Source organism: Stylophora pistillata, chromosome 10 (assembly GCF_964205215.1).
Source record: "Stylophora pistillata chromosome 10, jaStyPist1.2, whole genome shotgun sequence".
Classification (NCBI taxonomy): Eukaryota; Metazoa; Cnidaria; class Anthozoa; order Scleractinia; family Pocilloporidae; genus Stylophora; species Stylophora pistillata.
The window spans coordinates 12,801,635-12,820,397 of NC_142528.1; the positions used below are offsets into that span (position 1 = coordinate 12,801,635).

General features: G+C 38.9%; 1 protein-coding gene across 5 annotated transcripts; it reads right to left on the reverse strand.

Annotated features, from left to right (window-relative positions):
- Positions 1–1,234: 1,234 nt before the first annotated feature.
- On the reverse strand, positions 1,235–17,870 carry LOC111319951 (uncharacterized). 5 transcript variants are annotated; one of them, XM_088735736.1, is made up of 18 exons: positions 17,666–17,869; positions 16,661–16,762; positions 15,264–15,614; positions 14,352–14,421; positions 13,835–13,957; positions 12,942–13,407; positions 11,910–11,972; positions 11,468–11,527; positions 10,576–10,740; positions 9,669–9,731; positions 8,429–9,409; positions 7,999–8,057; positions 7,241–7,442; positions 6,925–6,993; positions 6,024–6,343; positions 5,538–5,589; positions 4,411–4,513; positions 1,235–3,659 (listed from the first exon to the last, which is right to left on the reverse strand). In XM_088735736.1, the coding sequence occupies exons 4-18, from the start codon at positions 14,403–14,405 to the stop codon at positions 3,512–3,514; spliced, it is 2,928 nt and encodes a 975-aa protein (XP_088591862.1). In that variant the 5' UTR covers positions 14,406–14,421; positions 15,264–15,614; positions 16,661–16,762; positions 17,666–17,869; the 3' UTR covers positions 1,235–3,511. The 5 variants fall into 5 exon arrangements, with proteins under 5 accessions (XP_088591862.1, XP_022778411.2, XP_022778405.2 ...); XM_022922676.2 differs by lacking the exon at positions 16,661–16,762; XM_022922670.2 differs by having other exon boundaries at positions 16,661–17,869.
- Between the last annotated feature and the right edge of the window lie 893 nt (positions 17,871–18,763).

An 18,763-nucleotide genomic window follows, 5' to 3' on the forward strand; every position in this document is an offset into this window, starting at 1 on the left:
TTTAACATTAAATAAGGATAGAAAAATTTCCTGCCGACTTTTGTAACCCCGACAGATCATAGTGACGAGGTCCACACGAAGGAAAGGAATTGTTTCACTGGATCGATGAGCTCACAATTCTTTGCAGATGTCGTGCTTAGTGCGCGTCAATGCATGCAAGTTGGGTTGATTCCCATTGCTAACATAGCACGCTAACATAGTTTTTTTTTAATAAAAAAAAGTGCGCAAAAGGAGCGTTCAGTTTTAGCTGTTTGCTGATGTCGTAAATGCAACGCTCGAAGTCACTATCGTTCTATTCTTTTGTACCAATAATTTTACGTTAATTTCCCTTTTGTAAGTCAGAAACGCGTTGTTTATCATTATTGATGTGATCTGTGCGATGCAGATTTTGTCGGCTACACGTCTCAGCACCTTTTTCAACGCATTGCTGAACAAGAATTCGGCCACTGGCAAGCATACTCTATGGCGCACGGTAGGTGTGATCTCAAGACATGCCTATTTAAGATTCTTAGAAAATGTAAAACTGAGTTTGATTGCGTGGTATTTGAAATACTCTTCATCAAGCAACTCAAACCTAAGTTGAACGTCGAAGCGGACTCCATACGCACTTAAGTTTCTATTTAGTTTTTTAGCTATTCATTGTTTTTAATGTTTTTAACCAGTACCTATTGCTATTTTAGCATTTAAGCCTCATATACTCGCATTAATCTTGACATGATAATGGTGTTATGTGAACGTGGAAACGTCGTCAACTAGCTTTCTTAGCCTTTTTCAAATGCATTTCATAGTTTTAGACATATTTCATCGGAATTTTTTATCGTCAAATTTCTCCTTTGACCACCTTTTGGCTGTTTGCCTCAGTGGCCGGGACCATTGCAGACTGTATTCCTGCACTACATCCTTTAACCACATGATCTCTGAGCTAATAGAGTTCTCTTTAAGACATTTCTTTCTTTGCCAATTGCAATGTCCAATTTTTTAACTCGGGGATATGCGAAGCATAGGAACGAGTAATGTGGGGATTCACTAGGCAACTGAATTACGTTGTGTTGCACGCCTAAGGAGTCTAGGGATGGCATGCAGCTTATTAAAGACAATTAGGAAGGGCTTCTGCGGGATGATATTTCAATTCACAGGATCATAGGCTTTTAGCACAATTTCTGTACAATCTAATAAGGTATGTCTCAGAGTTCATTATAGTGTCACTTTGATTAGGACTAAAACAACAGACATGTTGCCAGGTTTCTTAGTTTTATTGCATTTGACAGGCAAACAAGTGATTCATGAAAAAGTGACGCACGTTGGTAAAAACTTATCCACAAAGAACATAATAATTACATGAAGTGACCACTACTTTCAAAGTCCTTCAGAGAAAAGTCGAGATTGAACAAAATTGCGATCAACATATGAAATACCTGTGGGTCATCATTTACAAAACCTTTCAAATGGGCTATCATTTTTTCATTCGTTTGACAAAAACAGTATCTCAGCTCTATACTGTTTATGAAACAGGAAGAATGGACGAAACAACTTTCCTTACAGAAAAAAACGCCCGCCAATGTCTTGCACGCTTACCTATATAAATTGTACGCTTACCTATATAAACGTAATATCATCTTTAAATTCTTCAATTTGAGTCTTAAAAAAATCTAACCGTGGGTACAAGATGGCAACGGCGTATATAAAATCTCGTGTGGGAAAAAGTCTCCAAGTCTTTCCTCTTGACAAGTTATTAACAAAGTTCACGCACATTGAAGACATGCATATTAATTGTGTTTCTCAGGCTCGTTAAGCCATTTTTTGAAATTCCCCTTTTCTTGCTTACACTTTGTGTGTGGTTAGCTGTTGCGTTAGCGCAACAATTTTCCAGCTGCATTTCAATTTTGCAACACTAGAACTATTGAACCACAAAAACTGATTTGACGCCCACTCCATTTATAGTCTTTTTCATTAAATATACTTTCTTAAAATGGAAACATCATGGTCATAAAACCACCTCAAAGTTCTTATTCAATAAAACTGCAAATCTCTTTCTTAGCAATGGTAGCAATTGACGTTTTCTTAAAATAACTGTCCTTAAACCATACGTTTGCTGAACCACTGAGAAAATATTCTCGACAGTAAAAATGTCCACTTTTGCCAGGCTTCAAAATGAAAATGTGAACACACGAACAAAACATTGGCGACCTGCCAACATATTTGTACAAGTTAACCACGGGCCAGGATTTCTTCACCTTCACAGAATTGGAATTTTTCATCTTTCACGTCAACTATCGTATTCATCGGTCGTAAATCTCTTTCCTAAAGACCCATCGATCCGCTTGACAGTGCTGGTCGGCGGTAGAGTGATGACATTCCACAGATAAATAAGGTAGACGAGGTGTAATTTATAGTCACATTCGGGCCAGACTAAAATCTGAAAATGTAAACAAAGGACACAACTCGTTCGAGCCACGCATTCAATACCAGAAGACTCTTATTCTTAGGAGGTCAGTGTCTTGATCTGGCAGACAGTCATCCATTTGAAACAGCGCACTGAACGCCAACAAACAGTCAGATTCTTTCCAAGTAATATTCTTTCCATAACGTCTTCCTCCCTTTGCACAGTTTTAGATTCCAGTCTCGATCGGGTGTGACGCTTGCAAATACAATGCACTGCCAACTCGTGGTTCATATGCAAGTTTGACAAAGTGGCAATTTCCTGGACAGCCCTAAAATCAAAAGTAGCGTACTACAATGATCCTCTCTGGCAATGTCTGTCTGAGTTGAAGGCCACACACTGCTATCCTACCGTGTAGACACACGATACTCATTTCATTCGACAATACAGTCTCTGCCATCAAATGGAAGCTTACAATAACATGTAGTCAGGATGAAGGCATGCAGAAAGGGAGAAGTAAACTCGCTAAAACACGTAGAAAATAAGTGATTTATGGTGCACTTTAACCTTCGCTGTTCTGTGATGTAGCATTTCCCTATCATTATCCAACAAGGTTTGTCCACCTTTGTCCACCAAACCGCTGAAAAAGTAATTTGTTTCGAGAAGTTTTTAAAATCACTTGGAAAGTTTTGGCATTCAACTGCTGCAGGCCGGAGAATACAAAAGAATCCTTTTCTCTCACTAAAATGACGTCGAGAAAATAGTGTTAAGCTGCCCTAGTTTTTGTGGCTCTCAGCTTAAGTTTTCTCTGTAAAAGGGCGTTCTTGAAACCAGTCAACACTTGGCTTTTGAGGAGCAAATATGGAGAACTCGAACATGATTCGTTAAAAGCTATTTAGGAATCTAACTTAAAAGGTAGCATGGCAGCTGTCTTCGTGAACATAACTTAACTCCTTCTTTGCTAGTCTTGCGCATCCAATCATTTGCTCCATGATTTATTTTCATCCATGCTTGTAACTCGACGCTGCCGTTTGAGATTCCAAACCGACTCGCTCTTTATTTCAGTACTGCGTCCCATTTCCACGAGATTTTTAACCCGTTCTTAGTGTCCTTCAAATTGATTCCCTAGGTCTATTGATTTATCATTTCATCCAGTTCCATGAGTAAGTCGTCTTCGTTCAGCTCGAAACTATCCCCCGCAACACCATCGTCTTCTCCCAAATCGATATCGGCGCCGAACTCATCGAAGAAGTCGTCCTTCTTAGCCATTTCGTTTGCTCTGTAGAAAGAGATAGAGTTGGGAATGAATTGGGAGTTAAGATAATAGTTTCAGGGACCAAGGTAGATGAAGCATGCCGGCTGGATCAGAAATTCAAGGAAACGCAGGCTTAAACCCTTAAACACTACCATCAGTATGGATGAAGCTCATGATTGGTAAAAAACAAATTCTCCTTATCAGCCCCCCAGGAAATGTGTAGAGAACAGTATGGAGAATATGCATACAGATGTTAGGGTGGAAAGGGTTAACCTGCCGCGTCTCCCGACCTCTCAATGGCTAGATTCCAGAAGAAACTCTGGCAACATGAGTGAAACTTCAAATGTTCGATGTACATCGAACATTATACCGCCCCCCGGTTAGCTCAATGGATAGAGCGCTGGACTGTTGTGCGGGAGGTCGAGGGTTCGAGCCCCGGCCGGACCAACACTCAGGGTCTTAAAATAATTAAGAGGAATATGCTACCTTTCTATAACATCAAGAAATGGATAAATATTCTAGTCTTCTCGGATAGGGACGAATAAATGGAGGTCCCGTCTCCTGCAGGGTTAGGGGCAGGAAACGTTAATTTCCCACGCACGAGATTACTGTGTGATGGATGTCCTCCCCTGGGGTGGGATGGGTGGTTAACAGGACCCCCGTTGATACCAGTGCTTACTACCCTGAAGGGGCTATCCTGTATAAATATAGATGTCTACTCTACTCTACTACTCATCAACAACATATGAAGTACAAACATGTACACTTCACTCACATTGCCTGTTTAATCTCGTCATAAGATGGCGGTTCCTTTGAACCTTTTGGTTCACTCGGCTGGTATTCCATGGGTGGCTCTGTATCTTCCATATCATGTTGCTCTGAAGGAGATATGCATCATCCTTCTCATAAGTAATAGACCACTTTCGTAAATGGCTGCCGTATAAATATTCTTTTGTTTAAATTTAAATTAGCCCTACTGGCCTCGCTTGAGATAATGTATTCTTTTGAATTTTGTACTGGAGAACGAGGCCAGTAGGGCTAATTTAAATTTAAACAAAAGAATATTAATCCGGCAGCCATTTATGAAAGTGGTCTATACTCAAAGCATACAAAGATCAAAGAGAGTTAACTCAACGAGTGTGTTGTGACTCAATTTTACCCTTGCTTGATACTGAGCTTATCTTCTTTTGTATTTGGCAAGGTAACATGTGACAGAGGTCACCAGTAGTCTACCGTTCCCTATAAGATCTCTTACCGCTGTCTCTTGTGCCCACGAGCGGGCTCTTATGTTTTGCCTCTTACTCGGGCACACCACCTATTATAACATAACCAAAGTAAAGCGCGCGCTCTGATTGGTCAATTTAGCGTCCCCCATTTTCCCATGGGTGTACGCTGCTGACGTGAGCTAATACAAAGACTATTTTTCCGCGCGCGCTTGTTTTTTCTGGTCACGTAAGATTTGTTAAATAAAAGGGAACTCTTTAGCTACAATGTATCAATGTTATGTTATAAAAAAAATGGTAAACACCACAGCGTACACTATTGAGTTATGGATGTACTTGGGAGGTTTGCTAAGCACTCAAGAAGCTAGAGTCTCTCTCGGCTATCGCCTCGAGCGACTCTTACGCTTCTTTCGTGCTTAGCAACCTCCCGCGTACATCCATAACTCAATAGTGTACGCTGTGGTGTTTACCATTTGTTAATTGCAGCACCAACAGCCGCTTATGGAAAACTTATTTAAAACCCTGTTAGAGGGTTTGAAACAAGTAGACAATGGGAAAAACAAAATAAAAAACTCTATCGAGATCAAATCCACATAAAAACTGTCCATAGCCCTTGAAACACTTCTAATTGAAAAGGGAACTACACACGGACATGTGACTACTGCAAGAAGCGCTTTACCTGAAAGTGAATGTTGAGGTTTCTCAGGACTGTCTAGTACCTCTTCAGGTTCCTGTAAAAAAAAGCAAGCGTTAATCATAGGCTTTCTTAGAGCATCAAATCAAAATTCAAGTAACTCTTTCAAGATCTCATAACTAATTCTCCTTACTTTCTGCCATACGATTCTTAAGATGTTACTGCGTTATGAGAGCAGAAATATTCCTAGGCGCTTCTTGCTACGAAAACCGGAGTTAAGCGCCGGTCTGATGGACCACTTGGCTCGTAAACAGACTTAACTTTTTTTTTTTTTTTCATGAAAATTTGGTAGAAGATTAACTAATAATCCCCTTATTGATAATTTCCTTTACTCTCATCTTTTGTCTGCTTGAAATCGTATTGATATCATAAGAAAAAATTCTTTCTCGATCACTCATGGAACTTAAAAGGGTTAACAAGGTATCCGACAAGGGAAGGTAACAATGACTTGAGCATTAACACCAGAATTACCTGAGTTATTTGAGTTATCTTTGAACGAAAATCCTCCGCTTCTACCGCGACTGTATTAACACCGAATTCGCAAATAGCGGCACCCGCTTCCACATCAGAAGCAGCAGTACTAAAGCTACCATCTTTATTAGGAATTCTCTGATCAGGAGCAGGCCTTTGATCTTTCACTGATGCATCCGCTGGTCTAAGCTGTGATTCAGCCAGAGCAGGCTCAGATTGAAATGCAGGTAGCTTTACTGCCTCGATGTCAATTTGTACAGCTTGTTCCCGTGATTCCTGATCCTTATGAGTTTCTTCAACTGTGCTGCTGCTTACAGAATCTAGATAAAATAAAATACACAGTTCGCATGTTTGATTACTCTCACAATATATAAATGCAATTCAGAGCGTCTTTCGAATGAGTGTCATAAAACAAAAACTAGACTAATCACACTAGCCAATAAGAACAAAGGAACTATCACAAAAAGCCAATAGCAACAGACTCTGTAAAGCGCGGGAAAACCCAAGTGATCAAGTCGCGATTGGTTTTAGTTTTAACCTGTTTGGTTGAAAAAGTGGCGCCAGTTTTCTGAACCAATCACATGGCGACGCCAAGCAAAACCAAATCAATGCCAGATTGATTTCGACACTCGATTTAAAATTACTCAGATCACTAATCTTTTGTTTATTCAAATTTACGTTTCGATCATGTCAGCCATCATTTCTACACTTCTTTTCGAGACAACTTCCATAAAATACAACAACATTAAGTAGACCGCTTGGAAGCTGTTAAATAACACTTGAGTGGTAAAGTGCAAAAAAACTTCACAAACCAAATTTATTTGAAGAGACAATTATGTACGGTTCAAATCTGATTTCAAAAATGTTAAGCTGTGATTTATAAAATGGAAAGGCACCTCACCTTCTGTGGACTTCTGTTTATTGGTTCCCTGACCCCAGACCTTGATTCTTCTTGGTTTTATAACAGGAACTGAAATTCAAATTGAATTTTGGTCACGGTTTCGCTTTCCCTAAAGTAACCCATCAAAATTAAATACGTATATGCACAACACACCATATTTTGGCAAGTTTCGTTTCATATTTTACTGGTGGTAAGTGACTTTAGAGATGAATCCACATTGTAAGGAAAAGTAAGTTTTGTGGCATGTACCATCGCACAATCTTTGTCAGACTTCAAATACAATCCTGGAAACATCTGCATTTTTTTTTAATCTCACCTGAAACTCTCTTTAAAGGCTTCCTCTCTTGGTTTCTCCGCGGAGAATTATTGAGTCCTCTCTCTTCTTCTCCAGCAACTTCGCTGTCCTTTGGAGCTTCAGCACGTTCCTGAGATGCACGCTGCCTCTTCTCAGACATTATTTCATCTCGGCTTTTCACTCTGACTTTCTGTTGTCCAAGACATTCGGCTGCTGCAGCCTGCTGAGAAATTGCCAAGTAACTTTTTTATTCTAGACTTTTCCTAAGAATTAAGATTAACCCTTTTAAAAACAACTCGAGTGAACAGTGACGTGACAAAACTGAGAAGCTTATTCCCAACCTGCGGACACGCTCTTACTGTTCAGCAGCGCTGCCATACGCGCGTTTTTGTGCGCACGGGGAGATTTGAGACGAGTAAGGCGTTCTGGTAGAGAGCAGAACTCTCGCCAGCTCACTTTGTTCAAGAAGGGCCCATTTGCAGGTTACCTCGTTCCCCGCTGACATAGTAGCTTTAAACAAGGAACACTTTTTGTTGAAGGTCTTACCTTTCTGTGTGTTACTTTCTCTGTTTTATTCCTTTTTTTTTGTTCTTCTACCACCATGTTTAAACACTTTTAAAGCTATTTGACTCATCCAGTTTACCTCTGTCAGTGTCTATGTAGCAATTTTCATTCTCTCAGAAAAACTTTACAACCGTGATCAACAACACAACCTAAGAAGTTGCCGAGCTTTCTAAACCCAGCTTGTCGAATCAGGGCTGTCAAGCAAAGAAGGTTACCTTTTTCAAACTAGCTTTCGGTGGCTTATTCTCTCCATTAGAAGCAGTGGATGTAACATCTGTTAAAGAACGAGAAAAGAGAACTAACGTAAGGTATAACAGTTTCCCATGCATTCGACACTATGCATCAACTTTTTACTTCAGTTTCTTTAAATTGATTTTTCAGATGCGATAACACTTTCTACTATGTGAGAGCACTCCAAGCTGCAACTGTTTTACTCGCCATGTTGACTGGAGAAAAATTTTGGTGACAAAACAGTCTTATAGGTAGGTACTATGGGACATGGCCAATCAGCCTTAAGGATTATGTGCCATGTGGTATAAATAGACCAATCATCTTGGAGGGGAACCCGGCCTTAAAATAAGTCTACGTGCTACATAACCCTTGAAGCTGATTGGCTACGTGCCTTGAATACTACTCAAATCATACCATTTTCTTTGCTGTCTTTACTTGAACTTGGTTTGTCCATGACGTACACTGTTCTTTTCCTCCTGTTTTCTACTTTGTTATCAGTATCTGCGGCAGATGACGAAACAACCTTTGTATCTTTGTCGCTATCCTCAGAAGATTTCCGAACCAATCTTTTTAATCTCTTAGGTGGAATCGATGTCACAATCGCAGTGCTGCTGTTTACCTGTTCGGTCAATTCTCCACCTAAATCTTGCACAGAATCTCTAGCACCTTCTTGTTCAGCTTTCCTTTTCCGTTTTTCTTGCATTATTTCCTCAAACGATTTCACTCTCACTTCTTGAAAGGGCGAAGGAGGTTCATTAGTAGTTACTTTCTCATTCACGTTTTCGTTCTCTTCAGAATTTGCAGAAACCCTTTTAGTCTGAGTTACCTCTTCAGAAGATGAATCTGCAGTACTACTACTTTTGCTGTCAATAAAATTCTTTTTCAAACCGACAACTTTTTTGACAGGGGATCTCTTTTTTTCATTCAAGGACACCTTTCTTGCAACGGATGGTTTTTCAAATGATGGTTCTACACTGTTACTGTCTTTCTCATCGAACAAATGTTTAGCATTGCTTTCAGACTCCAAAACAACACTCTCTTCTTCCTCAGACTTGTTGGCGCCTTCACCTTTGCCCATATTTTCTTCTTCTCGTTCTTCTTTACCATCTTCAGCTTCTTTCTGCTCTTCAATTTTTGCTTGCGCTCTTCTCTCTTCAAGTTTCTTTAGTGCTTTCTCGCGCAGTATCTCCTCCAAGGTTTTAACCTTGAAGCCTGGACTGCTCTCATCTTTTGCCATGTCCTCCTTCTCTGTTTTTTCTTCATTTTTTTCATCCTGCGATGGGCTCGTCTTTCTCCTCTGTCTTTCTATATTATCCTTTCTTTCCTTTTCCTCCGTTTCTTTATCAGATCTTCGTGATGGTCTCCTCCTGTCTCTTGACTTCTCCCGTTCTGCATCTACACACAAAATTCAACAATACGTAAAAACGTATAATTATATATCAGTGGTTCGAATCCCGTACAGGCCTGAATTTTTTTTCAGGTCTGATTTTCACTATTGCTCAAATAGTGCTTTACTGCGAAGGATCGTGCATATATACGTTTCATAACCGCAGTTCATACATATGTTTCATATGTTTGTTGTTGTTTGAATAAGTAAAAATATTAGAACAAAGAGGTAATAACAAAAATATATTGGAGTGTAAAGGGCTAATACCTGTACAATCCTTTTTTCTGTCTTTTAATCCATCTGGTCTTCTGCGATCTCCAGTCCTGTACCCTTAAAAAGAAAAAAAAAATTATAAACGGTTGTTAAAGCACTCATTGGTGAAATGCTTTAAACCCTAAACCAAACTAGTTACAACATGCATTCAAATCCAAAGTGCAAAGTCAGTAGGAGCAAATTAGTGTACACAAACTCAAAGTGGATGATGTAGGCAAACTCAAGAATAGGACAAATGAATAAAAGGGGTAAGTTTCTAAAAAAAAGCATGCTGCTGCATTGGTGGGGGTAACAAGGTAATTTGGTTTTATCAACTGAGTTGATAATGTAACTTGGCCACCTTAAAGAGTGTCAAAGCTCATGTTTTGAGTGTTAGCCCTTTGTCAGAGCAAAATGAATCATCAGAGCGAAGCCTTTGCTCTGACGAAGGGCTAATGCTTGAAATGCGAGCTTTGAAAGCCTTTATGGTGGCCAATTTACATTTTCAACTCAGTTGATAAAATCCAATTATCAAGAGTAGAACACTGAGAGGGACTAAGATGAAACTGGTTTGGCTTTTCTTCTGTCTGACAGAAAAGTTGGCGTACAATTCTCAATCTATCAAAGATTAAGCTGAATAATTGCAATCCTGTCTTTCTATTAGGCTTTGCCAGTAAGCATAAACAAAGAAAAGAAAATGACACTGAAAAATAAATAGTGTACATAAAAAGTGTGGTTAAAATTGCTGCTTTGTCATGGAACTGGCCTACCAAACCTCAAGGCCATACATGGCCCCCCTGACCTCTGTGAGGATGGCAGAGTGTTTCATACATTTGTTGTATAACTTACTCTCACGACCACACATGGCCTCTAACTTTCGTGAGGAAGGCGAAGTGTCTCCTAAATTTTTTGTATAACTTACTCTCACGACTTGGTTTATTGGATTGTTGTTTCCTGTTACTATGTATATCTCTCCGGTTACTAGAGAAGACTTCTCTTTGTGAACTATTGCGCACTTTCCGACGGGATGTCTGGTGTGATTTTCTCCTTTCATCGTCACTTTCACTACTGGAGTAGGAGTCTGAATCTAAAGATAAACACAAATCTCACTTTCTTGCTTTCTCATTCTTTGATATCTATGTGCTCTTCCTAGCATCTCCTTGCAACGCTTGTAGTGTCTATTGTGTTATTTGTGCATAGCTTTAGAATAGAATAGATAGTTTATTCTGATTAAAATCACAGCCAAAAGCTGAATTAGATTAATCCTTACCATAGTAAAATCTAATAAAAGTATGAGAAAAATATAAGAAAAATGTACACAAACTAACTACAATTACTATATATAAATGTGTTCACAAGTCTCTTCGTCTTGGCCAGAGGAACATTGAATTTCCTCTTTCGTCTCAAATTGAGTTCACAGTTGTTATGAGGAGGCAAGAGCTTATACAATTTATGGTCTGAGTTACAAGTGATAGAATCAAAAAGCTAGTTGTGATAGACTGCCTGCATTGGGGGAGCATCTCCAAGTTGGCTTGATTTAATGCGTCGCTATATGGACCAAACGGAAAAATAATTTGCATGGCGCGTTTCTGTAGCTCTTCTAACTCAACACATAAGTATGCGGGAAGCGCGTTTACTTTTGAAAGGTACCAACTTGGTCCATGTGCTATTGGAAATGTATCGTGTCTTCTGGAATATTCATATTTCTTGTTGATTATCCTTTTTTTAAATGAGAAAGTTTTTTTTCAAGCTATTGAATGATAGCCCATAACATTTCAATCCAAGTTACTACATGTGAATTACTGATATGATACCTTGACGGTCAAATCTGTCCTCTTGAAAACCCCCTTGAGACAAGAATGATGTTGCTGAGCCTTAAAGAAAAATAAAAAGAAGTATATAATTTAAAAATACATCACAAGAGCCTTTATGCAAGCATAACCTTAGCTTCCCTTTTTATTAGAAGGGCGCATTGAACAAATTTAGGGTTTGAGCTCACACACAGTGTAAATTAGCATTCCACATAGCTAAGGAATCCTTAACAATTCTGCACTATCAGCAAAAACAAATGGCAACAAAGCCTCTAAACCCAAAAATTACAGAAACTAATTAAAATTATTAGAATGTAGTAGCCCTGAGCATTAAGCAGAAGGGTGTCTCCAATGACTGTCAATATAGTGAACTGACCACTGGTATTCTATTATTGCCAATAAATCATTGAAAGGAGAAATAAACTTTAATTTGAATATTTCATACCTTCTGGTCCTCCAACATATATGTTGTTAAGTGGATGGGGAAATCTCTGTGGAGCTGGCATGCCTAAGGAAGGAAATTACACATACATGTAGATACAAGGATATCTTCATCTCAATTTAACCTATTGACGTCCAGTGCGCCCATATGCGCCCATGGGGACCCACACCCTTTCTACGCCTTGTGACGTCATCACTTTTAACCCTGGAGCATGAATTTGAGCACGTACTTGAACAGGTTGAAAATATCTTACAGACGATACCAGAATGAGCGCAATTGAGTGAAGGAGATTGGAGAAATAGCCAAAAAACCATGTCACTTTGACCTGAAAATCTGCACGAAAATCGTGTTTCATTACCCACCTACCTTTCCGAGCATGTGCTTTGAAAATAATGAGTAGTTTCTGAAAAATCTCTACACCAAAATGAAGCCTACTCAATTTCCAGCAAGTGAGGAGAAACTTCAGGCAAGGAGAGGGGAAAAAAAGGGCAGGAGAAAGAGAGAAAAGTAAAAGTCGTAAGTGGGGCATGACTTTTCAACCCAAAAACTATGTCCAAATTTTGCTTTCTGCGCGTGCCCGAGATTTTCAGGCCGCCATTTTGCATTTGGATCGAAAGGCCGTCGAGTGCACGAGCTGTCAAGGGGTTTTTGGTAACTTTGAGCTTTTAAAACCACAACAGTGACCCGAAATCTACTCGACTAGCTTCAAAACACAGTTTTCCACAAAAGCTGTGGCCATTAATGGGTTAATGGTAATGCAAACTACAGTTTTCATTCATTTAGACAATCAAAAAGAAAAATAATAATTACTTAAAAGAAAGAAGCTATTCATTTGGCATGAGCATGGGAAGAAGAAAAATCTCAGTCCTTTTGAGTTCTTGTGGGTGTGGGGTTTAATCCTTCTAAACAAACTCTCCATGTTGGGATTTTTCAGTGAAAAGCTCTATCAAGGAGTTAACATATCTAAACATATTCAGAAATGTTAAGGTTCAAAAGTTTTCTTTACAAGTAAATAACTAAATGAAAAGTCTTTACCTCTCCCATATCGCACTGGAACATGTGGAAGAACAGGTGCAAACCCTCTGCCCACTGGAACAGGCTGAACCATCCCTGCTGGACGTGGAGGCCCAGTATAATGAGGTGTCCTAATCATTTGAGGGGGCTGTGGTGCCAATACAAGCCTGTTGGGCATTGTTGGGTATGAAATGGGTGCCGCTGATTGCCGTGTTACAGAAACATTTTGAAGTAAAGGTTGCCTTGGTCTTGGAGTGTTAGATATGGTGGGAATTGTCCTGACATCTTGTTTAGTAGCTGAGGAAGGGGGTACAGGTATAGGTGGAACTGGAAGGGGTTGAGCAGGCTGTGAAACAGTAGGAACTGAAGTGGTGCTTGCAGTTGTCTGCTCATTGGGTCTCGGCTTAGTGTGAAGAAACGGACAGAATGGCTTCAGGCAACCACTTGGTTGTGACTCCCAGTAACATTGGGTACGAGACCTGCGCTCCTGTTGATGGAAAGAAATTTACTTGGTTATGGCAAATAAGTGAAGGAGGCCATTTCATAACAAATAATTATTGATAACTGTTGGGAGTTTGGCAGTTATCAAAAGGCCAAGAAAATGCTGCCAAACCGAACTGGCAAGTTATTGAATTTGGTACTTTAAGGTAAATAGTAGTTGCCTTCTCAACATTTAGTCTGACTAAACACTAATTTTTTCCTCCTGCCACACTGTTATCCTGCTTAATACAGCAATATATAGACAAAACAAGAAATATCAAACTACTAAATAATAGTACAGATTTACACATAGCTGTAGAGGTACCGGTAAGCTGTGACAAATAACAAACTGCTTTTTACATCATGCAAAGAAAACAAATTTCATGTAGAAGCTTAAATAACAAACAATTCATGCTACAATATTCTATGTGTACCTCAATCAACATATGCCTGAATCGACAGACTGGCTTCAAACATCTTCTACTTTTTTCCCATTCTTCACAAACTACTTCACATCCCAGTGCTTCTGGTTGATGTCGAAATGGACACTCCTCTCCCTGGAAAAATATTGTACTTCATTTAAAGCAGATAAAAGAAATAGCTCTTGGAAAATCTGTCAGAGGTCAGCTGGAATTGCCTCTAACTTGCCACCCTCTGGTTTGCTTCCTGCCAGCTGAGGTATTAAATTATGTTACATTCTATGGTTATTTGAGTTGCATACCTGTAATACAGGTGCTCAAGGTACATGTACATGTTGTAACTACATGCACATTCACCATGAACACAGCATTAGTGTATTTTATAGTTCACATTACCCCAGTACAATACCACTGCCCTCCCTTTGATTATTAAAAATGCTGTGTGTAATCCAAGGCATTAAAAATCAAAGCACAAGCATTATCAAGGAAGGTGTAATATTCCAATTATTTTTTGTTCACTGCTTGTACATACCTTTACACAAGTAGAGTAGTAATAGAAATAACAATCATCCCCTTGAGAGGCCATCACTGAAGGTCACTTGCTTTTAGAAGACAAGAAAAAATATGGTTATACACCAACTTTTTATTCTTATTGGGAAAATGTCTCAAGAGCAGCTCACTGACTACAGTCAGTGGTAAGTTTAGCCACTTTAGAACTCATAAAGTTTTTTGTTTAAGCAGCTGTAAACTTTTAGATTGTCAGCTGTCTGTTTTAGAACCAAAGGACAAACATGCCACAAAGTTATATCCAGTTACAGGCTTTGATGAGCAAACTCATTGCAAATGAGCCACAGTCCAGATTTTGTAATAAACTCGCAGTTGGTGTCCTTCTAAGTCAAGGCTGCACAATTCACATTAAACATCACAACTTCTAGAATATGTAACTCTTACTAACCAAGTTTGGAGTCCCTACTGGCATTCATGACTCACATGTGTGTGCTTGGGCCATAAAGCCAAGCAGGAAAAAAACAAGGTTCTGTACCTTCTAGCATAGTCCTCCAATTTGGTTAGTAAGAGGTTTTTATTTCATCTCTGGGTTCAAAGAGAGGGGGGACATTTCACTTCAAACAAATTTTGAATTTAGAGGGCCAAAGACTGAAATGAGGCTGACTGAATAGACCAAAATTAGACCCTATCATAGCACACATACCAACTCATTGAGAGTTATTAATTTTGATTACTGAATAAAAAGTACACTGCAAACATGTAACGACAACTATGTTTCAATTATTTTGTACAGGGTTAACATTGCTTGAAACAATCTGTTTCCTTAATTTATTTGCTTCAGGTAAATAGATCAAGATCAGGAATTTCAGCTAAATCCATTTAACTTGACTGATGAAAAGTGCAATACGTAATAGAAAAAAAAAAAGAACATTCTTACCAGTCTGTTCTACTCTCTTGTGAAGATTGAAGATTCCAAATGCAGTGACCAAAGTTAATCACAGTGAACACTCCAATCTAATGCAGCTAGGACAATGAATAGTTAACTCCCTTTCAACAACAATGGTCAGAGACTGAACATTACACATTTGATAGGCTACAAGCCAATTAAACTTGACCCGAGCTCTAATGATGACCTCCAATTAACGCCACAGGGATGATCCTTTGTTATGGTAATGCTGACTTTTCTCACCACCACATTGTCACAGAATAAACAGATCTTGAAATGTCCTATGTGTGTGGATCTTCTGCACTTCTTCAGTTTAGTCACAAGTCTTTAACAAGCCCCTGGCTAACAAAACATAAGGCGATGGGAACACATTCCTCTGATTTATCCTCCCTTGAAGTAGCACTGACTCCCAGATGAACATCACTTGGAGACAGGTCCACGATTCAAATTTCCGATCATAGTATGAAACTGTCTTTCATTACAAGTCCAACAAAATTGATCTATCAAAGGCTTCTTTCCCTCTAACACAGAGTTTAAGACAACTCTTTTCTTTTCCCTTTTTTTTTTAACAAGTAAAAAATAAGTTGGAAATACAATACCTCCCTACCCCCCTCTCCTCCCATCAAAATAATATTGATCAAAACATTAATTTTGTTTCTGTGCAATCATTCACCATCCATTCGAATAAAAAAAGGGTAAAAAGCTGAAGCAAAATGTGTTGAGTGACTAAAGCATTTCACATCTAAACTAACTTTCGTTTCACAATTCATGCTTTCTATTTAAAACAATACATTTGCTGTTATGTTTGCTTCATACCCTTCATTATATCATGATATTATTTTTTCATTTTGTCATGTACATGTAGTAAGTGTCATTAATGTCAGTAAATGTTTGTCTTGTCACATTTTTCAGTTTTAAAGTTGTGCTTTAAATAGAATGTAATATAACTTTCAAAGCACGCAAATAAAAGTAATTAGGTATTGCTGCCCTCCCATCTTAAATTAAATTTTAAATTAAGCATTTACTGTATCAAATGAAAAGTATGAAAATTTAGGAATATCACATGTAAGATGTCACTGTATATTCCTCGGTTTAACAGGGGCATATTCAATCAAGTGATGCATTTAGGGCAATCGTGCATGAGCAAACATTTCTGGTGGATTACAATGATTAATATTCTCATATTTCCCCCAAACAAGAACATAGATATGTGCAAAAGAATTAGTGACAAATACACAACTGTTTCCTGACAACATGGATACACTTAGACAATCATAACATTACTTTTAAAAGACTGTTAGTTGTAAGGGGTGGAATCCCTCAGTCCCTTGACAGTAATTGTGTTGTATTCATGGTTTTAATCCATAATCCACTGATCTAATACTTACTATAGATAAAAATGAATTTTCCAAGTACTACTCAGAATTAACACTTTCATGCCCAAATTGTTAATGAACATGATAGTGCCTGGAATTTTGTTATTTCTGGAACTGTTGGATGAGAGAGAAACTACTCAGCAAACAAATCTCACTTTTAACTATTTTAAAGCTAACTGCTGATCCATTCAGGGCAATTAAAATCAAGCACAACAAAGGGTTGTCACATTACCAAAATACACCAAGTCACTGCTTGCAGAAAAATCCATAGCAACAACAAAACAAAAGCAACAACAACAAAAAATCACACCACAAACTAGATCCAGTAGCATTACACAGACAATTTAGCAAACATAAGCTAAACACCTGCCACATATTTTTACGGTAAAATGAATATTTAGGCCACTTCATCTTTCACATACTTTAGAAATTTGATCAACAGTGTAATTGATAATTAGATATTCACCCTTTGATTGCTCCTGTGACCCCGTGCCAATCATGGGTCAAGTCACAAAGGTCTCAAACCAGATCTTACACCTATTTATCTAATTGAAGAAATCATCTCCAGAATACAGATTTACACAAATGGGTTCTTGGTGACGACGTGATTGGACTTCCCCCATATCATTCGTAAGCGTGTAAGTCTCGTTTTGGGTTGTCAGTCGAAGTTCTACAATCAACATGGTACTCCACGAACGAAGTAACCACATCTGCATTAAGGCGGTACACAATAAAGCCAAAAGAAACGAAAGAACAGCAGCGACAAACTGACCACCTTCATGTTAAAAGACTAGCTGTACAAAAGGAATCTTCGATTGATTGCTCTCTAAAGTTTAGGTAAAGATTCACAACTTGCGTTCGCTAAGGCTAAACTCAGTTACTTTTTGGCGCACCTCACAAAATGCATACCACAACCTATATAACTTGGCATTTCAACCCCGATTTATCCCTCATTCATAAAATATGAAAATAAAAAGAGAGCAACTCGTTTGGGAAGCAAGATCTACAACAATTCACCTATTGCTATGGACAGACGCAGACAACTCAAATAGCCCTTGAAAACCGCAAACAACCACCAAAACTGCTTTGAAATTTTGTAGCCTTCCGTCGAAACTGAAACGTCGGTTATTTGAACGCGGGATGCTGAAAAAGGCTTGCTCGATCAACCTTCTTTCACCGCACGCTTCCACTATAAAATGGCGGCACACTTAGCTCTGTCAGCTGACCGGGGTGGGGAGGTTATTGCACTGCGGCGAGGCTGACTTTTGCGATTCATAAGGTAGGGGGGAGGGGTAAAAAAGTCTACTTGATTATTATCCCAACATCTCAGAGGTCTGAAGACAAAAAATTCATTGTTTTTTAATTTATGTAGAAGGAAAAAATAAAAAATATTGTTCCCCTATGTTGCATAGATTTTAAGTATGCAAATATCAAATAATTCTACTGAGCAAAAATAAGTAGTATTTCACACTCCCCTCCCTTGGCAAGAATTTCATCGTAACGTTTTCTTTTTCCTCGTTTGGTCCCAAGACTCGACATCCTCGGAGACCCAGGGGCTGAGTGGATTTCAAGTTAGGGCATGAAGAGCCCCTGGGGACATTTTCTTACAAGACTAGTTCCAAACGGTCGCAGTCGTTCTGCCATCTGATTGGTGCCAGAAAATCTTTGTGTTTTTCTGCCCAATCAGAGTGAAGTGTGCTTTAGAGTCCTTTCGTGTGTTTTAACACGGACATATACTTGTAGCCCAGTTGCTCACCATGTTTGTTTGGACCGTGCGACAGAGATTTTCTTGTGAAAAGTTTCAGTCTCGGTACACAACGTAAGAGAAATCGATCAGATTGTCCGCGAAAATCTTACCGGAAATTATACTGAATACTTTCGCAGGTATCACTAGAGAACGTGTTTTAAAGTTTGCAAGGTTTGTATACCACACGATGGTTGCAGTCATTGATATGTCGCTTTAAACGATAAACGAGATTTAAGCTTAAATCTTTCTAGATTTTTTGCATAATTTGCTGTGACTGAAACTTTGCCAATCCCGTGAAGTTATTTCCTCGCACGGGCCACGCAGGTATGTCGAGCAACTGGTACTTGCGAAACGTTCTGTGCATGCCA

What these genes read in the sequence shown, in the direction of transcription:
- LOC111319951 (XM_022922676.2), bottom strand. Translation starts at nt 14,405, where the DNA reads ATGGCCTCTCAAGGGGATGATTGTTATTTCTATTACTACTCTACTTGT. An exon ending in TAAACAGAAGTCCACAGAAG is followed by an intron (nt 6,344 to 6,924) that starts GTGAGGTGCCTT and finishes TATTTTATCTAG; the next exon opens with ATTCTGTAAGCAGCAGCACA. An exon ending in ACCTCAACATTCACTTTCAG is followed by an intron (nt 4,514 to 5,537) that starts GTAAAGCGCTTC and finishes TATCTCCTTCAG; the next exon opens with AGCAACATGATATGGAAGAT.